The following is a 13,221-nucleotide window of genomic DNA, read 5'->3' as shown; positions in this document are numbered from 1 at the left end:
AGAGACTGTTATTACGTAAAATATTTTTGTGTAAAGAAGGTAACATAAATAGTGAGATCTTGCAGTGTGAATCATTCTAGTTCTTGCATCAAACATACAGAAGTTTAGTTACACCCAAGTCTTTGATGAGAGATCAATGTTAGCCCTGGTTTACACTGGTGCGATTTGACATGTCAAATCGCATGTCAAATCGGCGGCATTTGCCGGCAATGGCACCATCCGAACCGGGGCGACGCTGCACCGATTTCAAAAAGTAGTTTCTGTACTACTTTTTGCGATTTCGGCCCGCGATTACATCAAAATCGAAATCAGGACTGACAAGCGGGAGCGAAATCGTTCGAGTTCAGCTGAATTTGCACGGCTTCATTCCCACAGCCCAGTGTGAACCTGGGCTTAGTGTTGAAAAATATTTCATGATTTCAAGAGAGTTATTGGATCATCAGAAAAAGCTTGTTTTTAGCTGTGACATAGGCAGCAATAAAAACCTTATCCAAACTTAAACAAAAATGTTTAGCAATGGGTACACCTTACGGCATAACTCTACCTATAAATAAGATAAAAATGAATTTCTCATTAAAAGATAACATACTTATTATTACAATATTCACAGAGCTCTCTTCCTTCCACAGTATTTCTTTTTCACCACCCCAGTCTAATGGCCAGCATCATTTTGACCCTCTTCCTATAATGATATATTCATGATTACAGAGCAGCATTAATTTATGTCTATTGTATCTATCTAGAGTTCAGCTTTAAACTGAATAAGCATGTTCACAATTAAACCCATTCATAAAAATGTTTGGTTTATCCATATTCTTGTTTTCAGTGGTAATCGGAAACATGTGGGATTTAAAATACTAAAAAACTATAATCATAATACACAGATAATGTATTCATTAATACAAAAATGTACAAATCAATCCAGGATTTCAGAAGAAAAATACAAAAATCATTTACAACATTACTAAACATTATTCCTTCTTGCTTATCAAATTCTGTAAAAAAATATTTTATAAATAGAAGTTGATGGATCAACTGATCATTTGTTGCCCCAGAAATTCTCTTTTCTTTTCTGGGCACGCTCTAGAACTTGTGAGGCCAAAGAGCTAGAAGCTGCTGACCTAGCAGAGATCTGGGAGAGTCGATCATCTGAAAACAAAATGGCAGTATAAGTATTTACAAAAACAAACAGATAAGAGGACATTTCTTCAGATGTTATCAGTCATGAAAGAAAAGGGTTCCTTGAAAAATAAAAAATACATATGCGTATATGCAATGTTTTAGAAGTGTTAAGTAATCTATAGGGATAAAATATGTATCCAACATGTATGCAAAAAAGCAAACAAAAGGGTTAAATACCTAAATGCAGCAAAGGGGTTAAATACTTTGAGGCCCCATTCACACTAAGCAAAGCCTTAATGCACATATGTTACCGCACAATAAAGCTTAAGTTTAACTTTTTTTTTGTAGGGGGTAGGGAATACAGCAGAAAACACATTCGTTATGCAATTAGTGTCTATTCCATTAACTGCAGGCTGTTGCTTTTGATAAAAATCCACCCAACAATGAGCAACGGTGTTCCTGTGCACCCCTAGCTGCACTAATCCTAAGTAGTGGAACCAACAAGGGTTCCCAATACTGGTACTATATAAATATATAAATATCAAGCCTAAATGTAAAGACTGCAAGCAAAAAATGGAAGATGTACACACCCTGTAAACATAAGCAATATATTGCAGCACCAAATATTGATTAACTGCGAAAAATCAACCACAAACTTGTAAGAAAAAGTGTAGTGCTAAAATTGCACATATGAAAAACTACTACATATGTAAAAATAAAAATTCCCATGTGATAACCCCACAATTGAAACATATATAACATATACAATAATCAACAAGTACCTGTATGTGATTTCACATCAAACATAAAAAAGATGTGCTCCAAAGAAAAAGTCAGTGGGAATGTTCATATGGGTAGAGTATGATGGTAAATATAATAGTGTATAGATCATTAGCTGATATTTTCACTTGCAGATCAGTTATTGATATGCAATTGTAGCACTGCACTTATCCTTTATTTACAGTCTTGCATCAGGACGTTGTGTTAGCAGCTGCAGGATTTGTCATATTGTTTTTTTTAATTTAGGGTGGATTCAAGCGCAGATTGTTTGTTCAAACCATAAGCTTGTGCCAGTAAAAAGATAAATCATAAAAATGTGTTATAGAAAACACACGGTCACACTTTTTGCCAACCAACTTCAAAATCTGCAAGTTTTCTAATTTGTCTGACCGTGTGTACGCTCCATCGGACCAACTTTTTCGGGTTTCATCCAACAAAAAGTTGGGTCTGCAAACGGACCAACTTTTCGGCAACAAAAGTCCGATGGTGCCTTGTCTGACTGTGTGTACAGCAATCCAACCAACTTTTGGACAAAGTGCAAATACGCATGCTTAGAACCAATGTTAAAAGCAACAAACAATAGCAGAAGTTAACCAAAGAGTGGCGGTAAAGAGCAGAAAATAGCAAAAAAAAACACGTGATGTTAGGAAAGTTTTAGGAAAGTTTGCAGAAAAGTCTGACTGTGTGTATGCTATGGGTGTGGCCGGACAAATCAATTAGGAAAAAAATCCAAGGGAAATTTTGTTGGATGTCTGACTGTGTGTATGAGCCTTAAGTGTTACATTCCATACAAATAATAATACTAAAGGCTCATACACACGGTAGGACATCCAACAAAATTTCCCTTGGATTTTTGTCCTAATTGATTTGTCCTGCCACACCCATAGCATACACACAGTCAGACTTTTCTGCAAACTTTTCTAAAAGTCTCCTAACATCATGTGTTTTTTTTTTGCTCTTTTCTGCTCTTTACCGCCACCCTTTGGTTAACTTCTGCTATTGTTTTTTGCTTTTAACATTGGTTTTGAGCATTCGTATTTGCACTTTGTCCAAAAGTTGGTTGGATTGCTGTACACACGGTCACACAAAGCACCATCGGACTTTTGTTGCCGAAAAGTTGGTCCGTTCGCAGACCCAACTTTTTGTTGGATGAAACCAGAAAAAGTTGGTCTGATGGAGCGTACACACGGTCGGACAAATTTGAAAAGTGGCAGATTTTGAAGTTGGTTGGCCAAAAGTCCTACCGTGTGTACAGGGCTTTAGTGTTGAAGTTCATCAATTAAATAAATCAAATCCACTAGTGACATCAGCCCCCCTCCTCCAATCATGAATCATCAAATGCTAATGTATTTATAATATATATACACTGAGCAAAATTATTAACGCAACACTTTTGTGTTTGCCCCTATTTATCATGATCTAAATGCAAAGATCTATTATTTTTTCTATGTACACAAAAGGCCTATTTCTCTTAAATATTGTTCACAAATATGTCTAAATCTGTGTTGGTGAGCACTTCTCCTTTGCCAAGATAATCCATCCACCTCACAGGTGTGGCATATCAAGATGCTAATTAGACAGCATACTTTCCATGCTCTATGGCAACTCTAAGTGAGGCCATCATTCAACTGTTTCACCTGGCTCATTGCAGCTGCAGAGTGGGACCCTTGCTCTCTGCGTAGAAGCAGTGGTCTTTCTGTAGAATTCTCACTCTACTGAATAAGACCTGTAGGGTTGCAATCAGCATCTGTTGATTGGAGAGCTCTGACTCAGCAGGGGGTCTCAGGGGGACTTAGCAGAATTGAACCTCTAGAAAGAGATCACTGCTTCCCCACAGAGAGCAAGGGACCCATTCTACAGCATGCTGACGTGCAACAGGCTTTCCTACTCAGGCTGTGGCTGTTTCTAAATAAAGCCAACTTTGTACACCTATTTTTGCTTTTGTATTTAGCTTATTTAAACTGCACGTTAGTTGCTCATTATAAGATTTATTACAGAGCTCTAATGCAAATCTAACTTGGTTAGAAAAAATAAAGAAAATTTCATAAAAGCAGTTCATTATTACTTTCAGTCTTCCCTAAATATGGAGTGTTTAAAATAAACCTTTTCTAAGAAAAATACGGGGCTGCCACTGCTAAGCTCCTAAAATTCTTCTGATCCTGAAACAAGTATGAAAATCAGAAATGTTAATGCTCATTTGCATATTTGTTCAAGGTCATGAATGTTGAAGCCAGAGGATCCACATGACAGCCACCAACTAGCAGGTATTAAAAAAAAAAAAAAAAACATTATATTTTCTCTTAAATCTATAATGTTTATGAAATAAAAAACTACATTATTTTGCCATCATCAGAAAAAAAAACTTTCTTCCTATAAGAAACGTTACTGTATATACAGCAAAATAAAAATATTCATCTTATATATCCATACCTTCAATGCTATCGTCATCATTTATAGCTGAACTGTAGAAGCCGAAACTGTTAAAGTTCCCTGTAAATAAAGCATTAAAAAGAATACCATAAAAATCCAAATGATTTGTTACAGGATATGGATACAATATTTATCTGACTGATAGAGTTTTTTTCACTTTTACACTTCATAATCATGCGATCTTGGTCAACGTCATTGGCATGCACAGTTTTTTTTTTGTATACATTTTCTGCATTCTTAAAAATAAATGCATTTCGGTCTCATTACATGGCAAAGATAAAACCTAAAGATGATTTTCAGTATATTTGGAAATTATCTGTATTACCTTATGTATTAATTCTATTGTACTTGGTGCTGCCATTTTAGATGGCTAAACTAATTTTGTTATTTTGCACATACAAACTACAGACCTGAAAGTCTGTAACCATATATTTTCTGAAAGGAACAACAGAATTAGGACAGAAATGTTGCTTTTGTTGCAATAAACATTTTTCAAAGCAATCTTTCCAGTATGAAAATATATATATATATATACAGTTGTGCTCATAAGTTTACATACCGTGGCAGAATTTATGATTTCTTGGCCATTTTTCAGAGAATATGAATGATAACACAAAAACGTTCAAAAGTTTACATACCTCAGTTTTGTGTTATCATTCATATTCTCTGAAAAATGGCCAAGAAATCATAAATTCAGCCAGGGTATGTAAACTTTTGAGCACAACTGTATATCATTAGCACTCATAAACACAACATAATCTCAAACATTTGTACTAAGTATAAAGGATATACAGTATCTCACAAAAGTGAGTACACCCCTCACATTTTATTGCTGTTACAAGGAATGTAAACATCTTTGAGACAGCAATAGGCAGGTCACAAGTAAAAATGTTATTATATATTTTCATGTGACAACACTGAAGAAATTACACTTTGCTACAATGTAAAGTAGTGCGTGTACAGCTTGTATAAGGGCCCTTTCAGACGTCCGCTTCGTTCGTCCGCTTATTACAAGTCCGGGGTCTCCGCACTGTGCCCTATCCGCCGACAGCTCAGCGGGGATTACGGATGATCCCCGCAGAGCTTTTGCGGACACACGGAGCGGACACAAAAACGGTCTGCTCCGTGTGAAAGGACCCTAACAGTGTAAATTTGCTGTCCCTTCAAAATAACTCAATATGTCTAAACCGCTGGCAACAAAAGTGAGTACACCCCTAAGTGAAAATCTCCAAATTGGACCCAAAGTGTCAATATTTTGTGTGGCCATCATTATTTTCCAGCACTGCCTTAACCCTCCTGGGCATGGAGTTCACCAGAGCTTCACAGGTTGCCTCAGGAGTCCTCTTCCACTCCTCCATGATGACATCACAGAGCTGGTGGATGTTAGAGACCTTGCGCTCCTCTATCTTCCATTTGAGGATGCCCCACAGATGCTCAATAGGGTTTAGGTCTGGAGACATGCTTGGCCAGTCCATCACCTTTCCCTCAGCTTCTTTAGCAAGGCAGTGGTCATCTTGGAGGTGTTTGGGGTCATTATCATGTTGGAATACTGCCCTGTGGCCCAGTCTCCGAAGGGAGGGGATCATGCTCTGCCTCAGTATGTCACAGTACATGTTGGCATTCAAGGTTCCCTCATTGAACTGTAGCTCCCCAGTGTCGGCAGCACTCATGCAGCCCCAGACCACGACACTCCCACCACCATGCTTGACTGTAGGCAAGACACACTTGTCTTTGTAATCCTCACCTGGTTGCCACCAAACACACTTGACACCATCTGAACCAAATAAGTTTATCTTGGTCTCATCAGACCACAGGACATAGTTCCAGTAATCCATGTCCTTAACTTGTCTTCAGCAAGCTGTTTGCAGGCTTTCTTGTGCATCATTTTTAGAAGAGGCTTCCTTCTGGGATGACAGCCATGCAGACAAATTTTATGCAGTGTGCGGAATACAGTCTAAGCACTGACAGGCTGACCCCCCACCCCTTCAACCTCTGCAGCAATGCTGGCAGTACTCATACGTCTATTTCCCAAAGACAACCTCTGGATATGATGCTGAGCATGTGCACTCAACTTCTTTGAAAAAAAGTATATATCAAGGGTGCTCCGGATATCAGGACCTACCAAATAAAGTCTGTTTTGGAAGGGATAGACATCTTCTTACACTTCAGGCCGCACTCAGAGAGACAAGCAATCTCTAATGATAAACAGAAAAACAAACAAAGGCGCCTCTAAGTGCAGAAATAAAAACTATTTAATATCCCCAAAAGGATTAAAAAACACTTAGGCCTCGTACACACGACCGAGAAACTCATCGGGCGAGACACATCGTTTTCCTCGACGAGTTCCTTCTTAGGCTTGTCGAGGAACTCGACAAGATTGCTTTGCGTACACACTGTCAAGACAAAATCTCCTTGTTCTCAAACGCGGTGACATACTACACATACAATGGCTGGGGAAGTTTGATTCCACTGGCACAATCCTTGGGGCTGCTTTTGCTAATCTCATGTTACTGCGTGTTAAGTAAAAGTTTGGTCGGAGACGATTTGCACTTTTCAGTCTGTTACAGCATGAAAAATGTGTTATCTCCATTACAAATGCTACTTTTACTCCCGTCTCATACTTTATTCTGAGCATGTGAGGGTTTCTTAGCATACACACGCTCGAGTTTCTCGTCGAAAACCAGCCCGACGAGGAACACGACAAGGAAATTGAGACTCCCGTCGAGGAAAAAGAGAACTTGTTCTCTTTTTTTCTCGTCGAGTTCCTCGACAGTTTCCTCGATGAAAAACGTACACACGACCATTTTCCTCGGCAAAAAAGCTCTCCCACCAAGTTTCTTGATGGATTCTATCGAGTTTCTCGGTCATGTGTACGAGGCTTTACAAGATAGAGGATGAAAAGGAGCATGTAGTAAGTGTATTCATTGGATGTTCCGATAGCAGGAAGGTCCTAGTATGAAAACCAGCATGGAACAAAAAGGAAGCGTGTCATCAGAAAAGGACGCGTTTTGGAACTGCTAATTGGTTCCTTCTTCAACCAATTAGCAGTTCCGAAACGCGTCCCTTCCTGATGACACACTTCCTGTTTGTGTTCTATGCTGGTTTTCGTCACACTTCCGCTGATGTCATTTCCGGGCTCCATACTTCACACTGACCCAGACAGCGTTATTGTGTTTCCAGAGCCTGCAGCGTTAACCGGCTGTTGTTTTCTGGATCCTACCGGAAGTATTACATACTGGGACCTTTCTGCTATCGGAACATCACCTGGATACACTTACTACATGCTCCTTTTCATCCTCTATCTTGTAAGTGTTTTTTAATCTTTTTGGGGGTGTTAAAAAGTTTTTATTTTTGCACTTAGAGGCGCCTTTGTTTGTTTTACTCAACTTCTTTGGTCGACCATGGCGAGGCCTGTTGTGAGTGGAACCTGTCCTGTTAAACCGCTTTATGGTCTTGGCCACTGTGCTGCAGCTCAGTTTCAGGCTCTTGACAAACTTCTTATAGCCTAGGCCATCTTTATGTAGAGCAACAATTCTTTTTTTCAGATCCTCTGAGAGTTCTTTGCCATGAGGTGCCATGTTTAACTTTCAGTGACCAGTATGAGAGATTGAGGGCAATAACACCAAATTTAACACACCTGCTCCCCATGCACACCTTAGAATTTGTAACACTAACGAGTCACATGACACCGGGGAGGAAAAATGGCTAATTGGGCCCAATTTGGTAATTTTTACTTAGGGGTGTACTCACTTTTGTGGCCAGCGGTTTAGACATTAATGGCTGTGTGTTGAGTTATTTTGAGGGGACTGCAAATTGACACTGTTATACAAGCTGTACACTCACTACTTTATATTGTAGCAAAGTGTCATTTCTTCACCGTTGTCACATGAAAAGATATACCGGTAATAAAATATTTAAAAAAAATGTGAGGGGCGTACTTACTTTTGTGAGATGCTGTAGATACATTTATTTTTTTAGTAATATGAACACAAAAGGTTAACAAACTTGTAAACAAGGAACTTTTACTACCTAGATTTAATACTTATTTTTTTTCGTGCTGTAGTAAAATTGATGACCCTAAATTTATTCCTAAACTTCTCTTGTTTGCAAGGACACATAACACTGCACTATAACAGAAATCTTAACTGTGCATATGTAAACATTATATTATATTTAGGTTTATGACCTAAAGGATTATAGCTTGCCCTGTTTTTAAAAATATTCTGGCACAGTGATAAGGAATCTAAGTAATGTCTATTACTCTTTTAACATGCATATAACCATTCCCTTTTACCATTATGCTGGAACTCTGGATTTCGCAGTGCTCCCTGTATCCGGCACGATGGACTCCACTGCCGAGGTAGTGGTAAATAAGGATCCTCTACAGGTCTGCTTACAGGATACGCAATTGTTGCTGGGAGGGGCTTATTGGAAATACGTGAACTTGGCCAGGGATCCTCTCGAATTGGCAATGGATCTACCGTCCTCAGACCAGCAATTGGTGGAGACTGTGCAGATTGCTGATAATCCTGACATGCAGATAAAATTATTATTAAGATGACGGTGTCTCAAGAAAAATAAATATTCATTACAGTTTTATTACATGTAAAAAAAAAAAATTATGTTCGATAGTATCCCTAGTATAAAAACATTGGGCCAGATCCACGAAGCGCTGCGCTTCTTTACGGCCAGCGTAGTGTATCTCAGATACATTACGCCGCCGTAACTTACAACGTATTTCCCGTATTCTCAAAGAATTTGCGCCGTAAGTTACGGCGGCGTAGTGTAACTGTGTCGGCGTAAGGGCGCGCAATTCAAATGGATGAGATGGAGGTGTGTTTTATGGTAATACGTCTTGACCTGACGTAAATGACGTTTTTTCTGAACGGCGCATGCGCCGTCCGTGGGGGTATCCCAGTGCGCATGCTCGAAATTAACCCGCAACAAGCCAATGCTTACGACGTGAACGTCATTCTACGCAAAGCCCTATTCGCGAACGACTTACGCAAACGACGTAAAATGTTCAAAATTTGACGCGGGAACGATGTCAATACTTAACATAGGATACGCCTCATTCAGCAGGGGTAACTATACGCCGAAAAAAGCCTTACGGAAACGACGTAAAAAAATGCGCCGGCCAGACGTACGTTCGTGAATCGTCGTATCAAGCTAATTTGCATACTCAATGCGGAAATCGACGGAAACGCCACCTAGCGGCCAGCGTAAATATGCACCATAGAGCCGACGGCCCACAGCCTAAAAAAAAAAAAGGGGGGTCCAACTGCAATGCTTATCTATAATCCAGAGCAGTCCCTCACAGTACAATCTTTTCTGCCACAAAATACCCTCAGCCTTCCAGGTTAATTGACATCCAGTGTCATTAAATATGGAAGACCAGGGACATTTTGTGTGGGCATCATGGGCCTGCATCCCTACGTCGGTGTCACCAGAGCACCATACAATAACTGTGTAATAGTGCATAGAACAGTGCTAAGGGCATCATATAAGCACCCCTGTCTGCATCATGGTAAACTGCCCAGACTGAAGAAGAGGCAAAGAGGAAGAGGACCCTGCAGCATCGTGTGATTGGCCTTAAGCCTCGTACACACGACCGAGGAACTCGACGGGCGAAACACATCGTTTTCCTCGTCGAGTTCCTTGTTAGGCTGTCGAGGAACTCGACAAGGCATGTTTCTCCATTCCCGTCGAGGAAAAAGAAGACATGCTCTCTTTTTGGTTTGACGGGATCCTCAACAGTTTCCTCGTCGAAAAATGTACACACGACCGGTTTCCTTGGCAAAAAAAAAATCCCAGCAAGTTTCTTGCTGGTTTTTGCCGAGAAACTCAATCGTGTGTACGAGGCCTAAGACTTCAAAAAAATATAGAATTAAAAACAGCTTGTATGTGTGGGGAAGGGGGTGGGTGTAGTGCCAAGCCCACATTTAAGGAGAACTAGTCACCAATATGAAGTTGTATTCACCAATGCTAGCCTAAAATGTGTCAGTACAAATTCCTTGAATTAGATTTCATATGATGACACTCATTTTCCATACAGCACAACTTAAATTATTTTAAAAAGTCACATAGTCTGGGGTGATTGCTATGCCAGTCTAAATCACTAAGAATTTCCATAATTTGCTTTCAGTTTGATGTCAGTCTTCTAGTTTAGTGGTCACTTGTGGATCATTTCTCATTCTTCATATCTAGGCATACGTCTCCTATGACATATTTATGGTCATGTAACTTTGTGTAGCTTGTATTTGAACTGGAACAGATTATTGTGTCATGAAATATTAATCATGCACCATAATCATCGAATTATTAAGTCCACTCTATATTGAATGCTCACAGTTTTGTGATACTAACCCTTTTTGAATAAGTTTCATTTACACCTTGGGAGGCAGTCTTCTTTGGGGAGCCGTGTTTTTTAGAAGATCCTTTATTCTTGTCCTCTGGTGTTTGCTGATGATTTTTTGAAGGTGAAACTAACAGAGCGCCTCCTTAAAAAAATAATACACCATTGAATTGTTTTCTACAATTATACACACATAAGGCCTAGGTGAATAACACGCATAGGGGGGAAGGAAGTTAAAAAAAAATAAAGGAAAGCCCAATTAGCACAGCAGAGGGAGGGTGGAGGGGAGGCAACATCCTACTGAGGGTGAAGATCAGCTTTAATGGCTATTTTGAAAAAAAACAAAAAAAAACAAAAGCAATGCATTCCAGCATTCCCAACACATTACATGCCATTCTTCTGCTGTTTAAATAGTTGCTCCTGTACCCATGCATACATAGGTCGTGCACAGTCTGTCCGGAAAAACTCCTTATTAGCTGATCCCCCTCCATCCTGCCTTAAAATGGATGTAAACCCACTCTCATTCTTTCTAAACTACTGCCATAGTGCTGATCTATAAGGATATACAAGCCTCCTGCATGTATCCTTACCTGACAAATGTCTCCCCTATGTCTGTTATAAGAACTGAAAAACTGCAAATTCTGTGGGTGGGTCTGTCTGTTGTCTGGAGCTTGGTGGGGTGGAGTCGTCATGTCAGTAGACTCCCCGCCCAACTCTACACTCCCCTTGTCAGCATGCATTTTCTCCTGTGTATTCCTTACACTAAATTCTGCTATGATCACTAACATCCAGTAAAAATCCAGAAAATGAACCACATGACTTCAGAAAAGGAGTGGGGGTGGGAATTAAAAAATAATGTCTGTCTCAGGCTAGTGCATGAGATATGTAAATAACCTGTCATTCACAGGAAGGGGGAATAACTGCAAAAGTTTTCTCCTGTTTGTTGTTTATCTCACTGAAAAAAGGATTGCTCAGAGCTGGATTAACTCTTTGTGGCAAGACTGGGCACAGATGATAGAAAATCTTATAATCTACATTGTGACAGCAATTTTTTTTTTTTTTTAATTGTGTTTACATCCACTTTAAGGGCAGGACAAGCCATACATTAGAAATGCACTCCAAGCAGCTGCTCTACTCTAGGTAGTGCGCTACCTGAATAGTCCATAGTGGCCAATGGGGGTGAACGGATATGTGGGGGGAAAAATTGCGCTAACTAGAAAAATTTGTGATAAGAGGTATGACCCAAAAAGCAGCCAGCACACAAACAAACAAAGTCCAGGCAAATAAATACAAAAAAGTGCAGCGCTAAAAAACATTAATGTGAAAAAAATGTTATATAAACATAAACAATTGAGGAAACACTTGTGTAGTGAATGGTAAATGGGAAGTTAGCTCATGAGAGCCAAAGTATATGTGTCTAGCGATCAAGCTAGTGGAAAACACTGGATAAATGCAAAAAAGCAATCAAAGTTCAATGAGCTGTAGGGAGAGTTCATGAAACTGCCTCCAGCTGGAAAGGTGAATGCACTTCACAGATGATGTAAATTCAAACAAACAGTGGTAATGGCTTGTCTGTAGCAATCTCCACGTTGGTATAGGAAATAAAAAGGGTACTCTTACCAGCTGTGGTGGACTTGCGTGCTAATACTAGCGCCAAGTCAGGTAAAGCATGGTGGTCACAGCGGACCCTGGGTTTTGTGCAAATGGATGGCTCTGTTGGATGGTTCAGATGGTCGCTCCACTCAGGATATTGGAACCGATCTGGTCAGACGCTCTCTCCAAGGCAGAAACCCCAATGGGTGAGGCCAAATGATGGAAAAGGCCACACTCGTGGAACACAGCATATGTGAGAAATAAATGAAAAAATGCTCCAATGGTGCAGGTCAAACAAGTAAAAACCGTGAAGGCTTTATTTTGTTAAAAAATGTAGCAGTAAAATCACGTGAAATTAGGATCATAAAAAGCAGTATGGGGTACTCAGCATGCTGAGTACCCCATACCCATTGGGGTTTCTGCCTTGGAGAGAGCGTCTGACCAGATCGGTTCCAATATCCTGAGTGGAGAGACCATCTGAACCATCCAACAGAGCCATCCATCTGCACAAAACCCAGGGTCCGCTGTGACCACCATGCTTTACCTGACTTGGCGCTAGTATTAGCACGCAAGTCCACCACAGCTGGTAAGAGTACCCTTTTTATTTCCTATACCAACGTGGAGATTGCTACAGACAAGCCATTACCACTGTTTGTTTGAATTTACATCATCTGTGAAGTGCATTCACCTTTCCAGCTGGAAGCAGTTTCATGAACTCTCCCTACAGCTCATTGAACTTTGATTGCTTTTTTGCATTTATCCAGTGTTTTCCACTAGCTTGATCGCTAGACACATATACTTTGGCTCTCATGAGCTAACTTCCCATTTACCATTCACTACACAAGTGTTTCCTCAATGGGGGTGAACGTCTAACCTCAGGCCTATCCTGCTGTGTAGGGGGGTCAACTATTAAGACGTTTTTTTCCTACTCGCAGCCTACA

The 13,221-nt window shown here is 40.0% G+C and overlaps 1 protein-coding gene across 2 annotated transcripts in view; it reads right to left on the bottom strand.

Annotated features, from left to right (window-relative positions):
* Positions 1 to 601: 601 nt before the first annotated feature.
* The window catches only part of MDM1 (Mdm1 nuclear protein), a 72,623-nt gene continuing 60,003 nt past the window's right edge, over positions 602 to 13,221 (bottom strand). For both annotated transcript variants that reach the window (XM_040344042.1, XM_040344043.1), the window contains 4 exons: positions 10,699 to 10,832; positions 8,627 to 8,861; positions 4,333 to 4,392; positions 602 to 1,149 (listed from right to left, as the gene is read on the bottom strand). In XM_040344042.1, the coding sequence (XP_040199976.1) occupies positions 1,040 to 1,149; positions 4,333 to 4,392; positions 8,627 to 8,861; positions 10,699 to 10,832 (539 nt within the window). In that variant the 3' untranslated portion in view covers positions 602 to 1,039. The remainder of the gene's footprint in view (positions 1,150 to 4,332; positions 4,393 to 8,626; positions 8,862 to 10,698; positions 10,833 to 13,221) is intronic.

This window comes from Rana temporaria, chromosome 3 (genome assembly GCF_905171775.1).
Source record: "Rana temporaria chromosome 3, aRanTem1.1, whole genome shotgun sequence".
Taxonomy (NCBI): Eukaryota; Metazoa; Chordata; class Amphibia; order Anura; family Ranidae; genus Rana; species Rana temporaria.
Note: the sequence above shows the minus strand (reverse complement) of the source record. Positions and strands in the feature narration are given on the sequence as shown.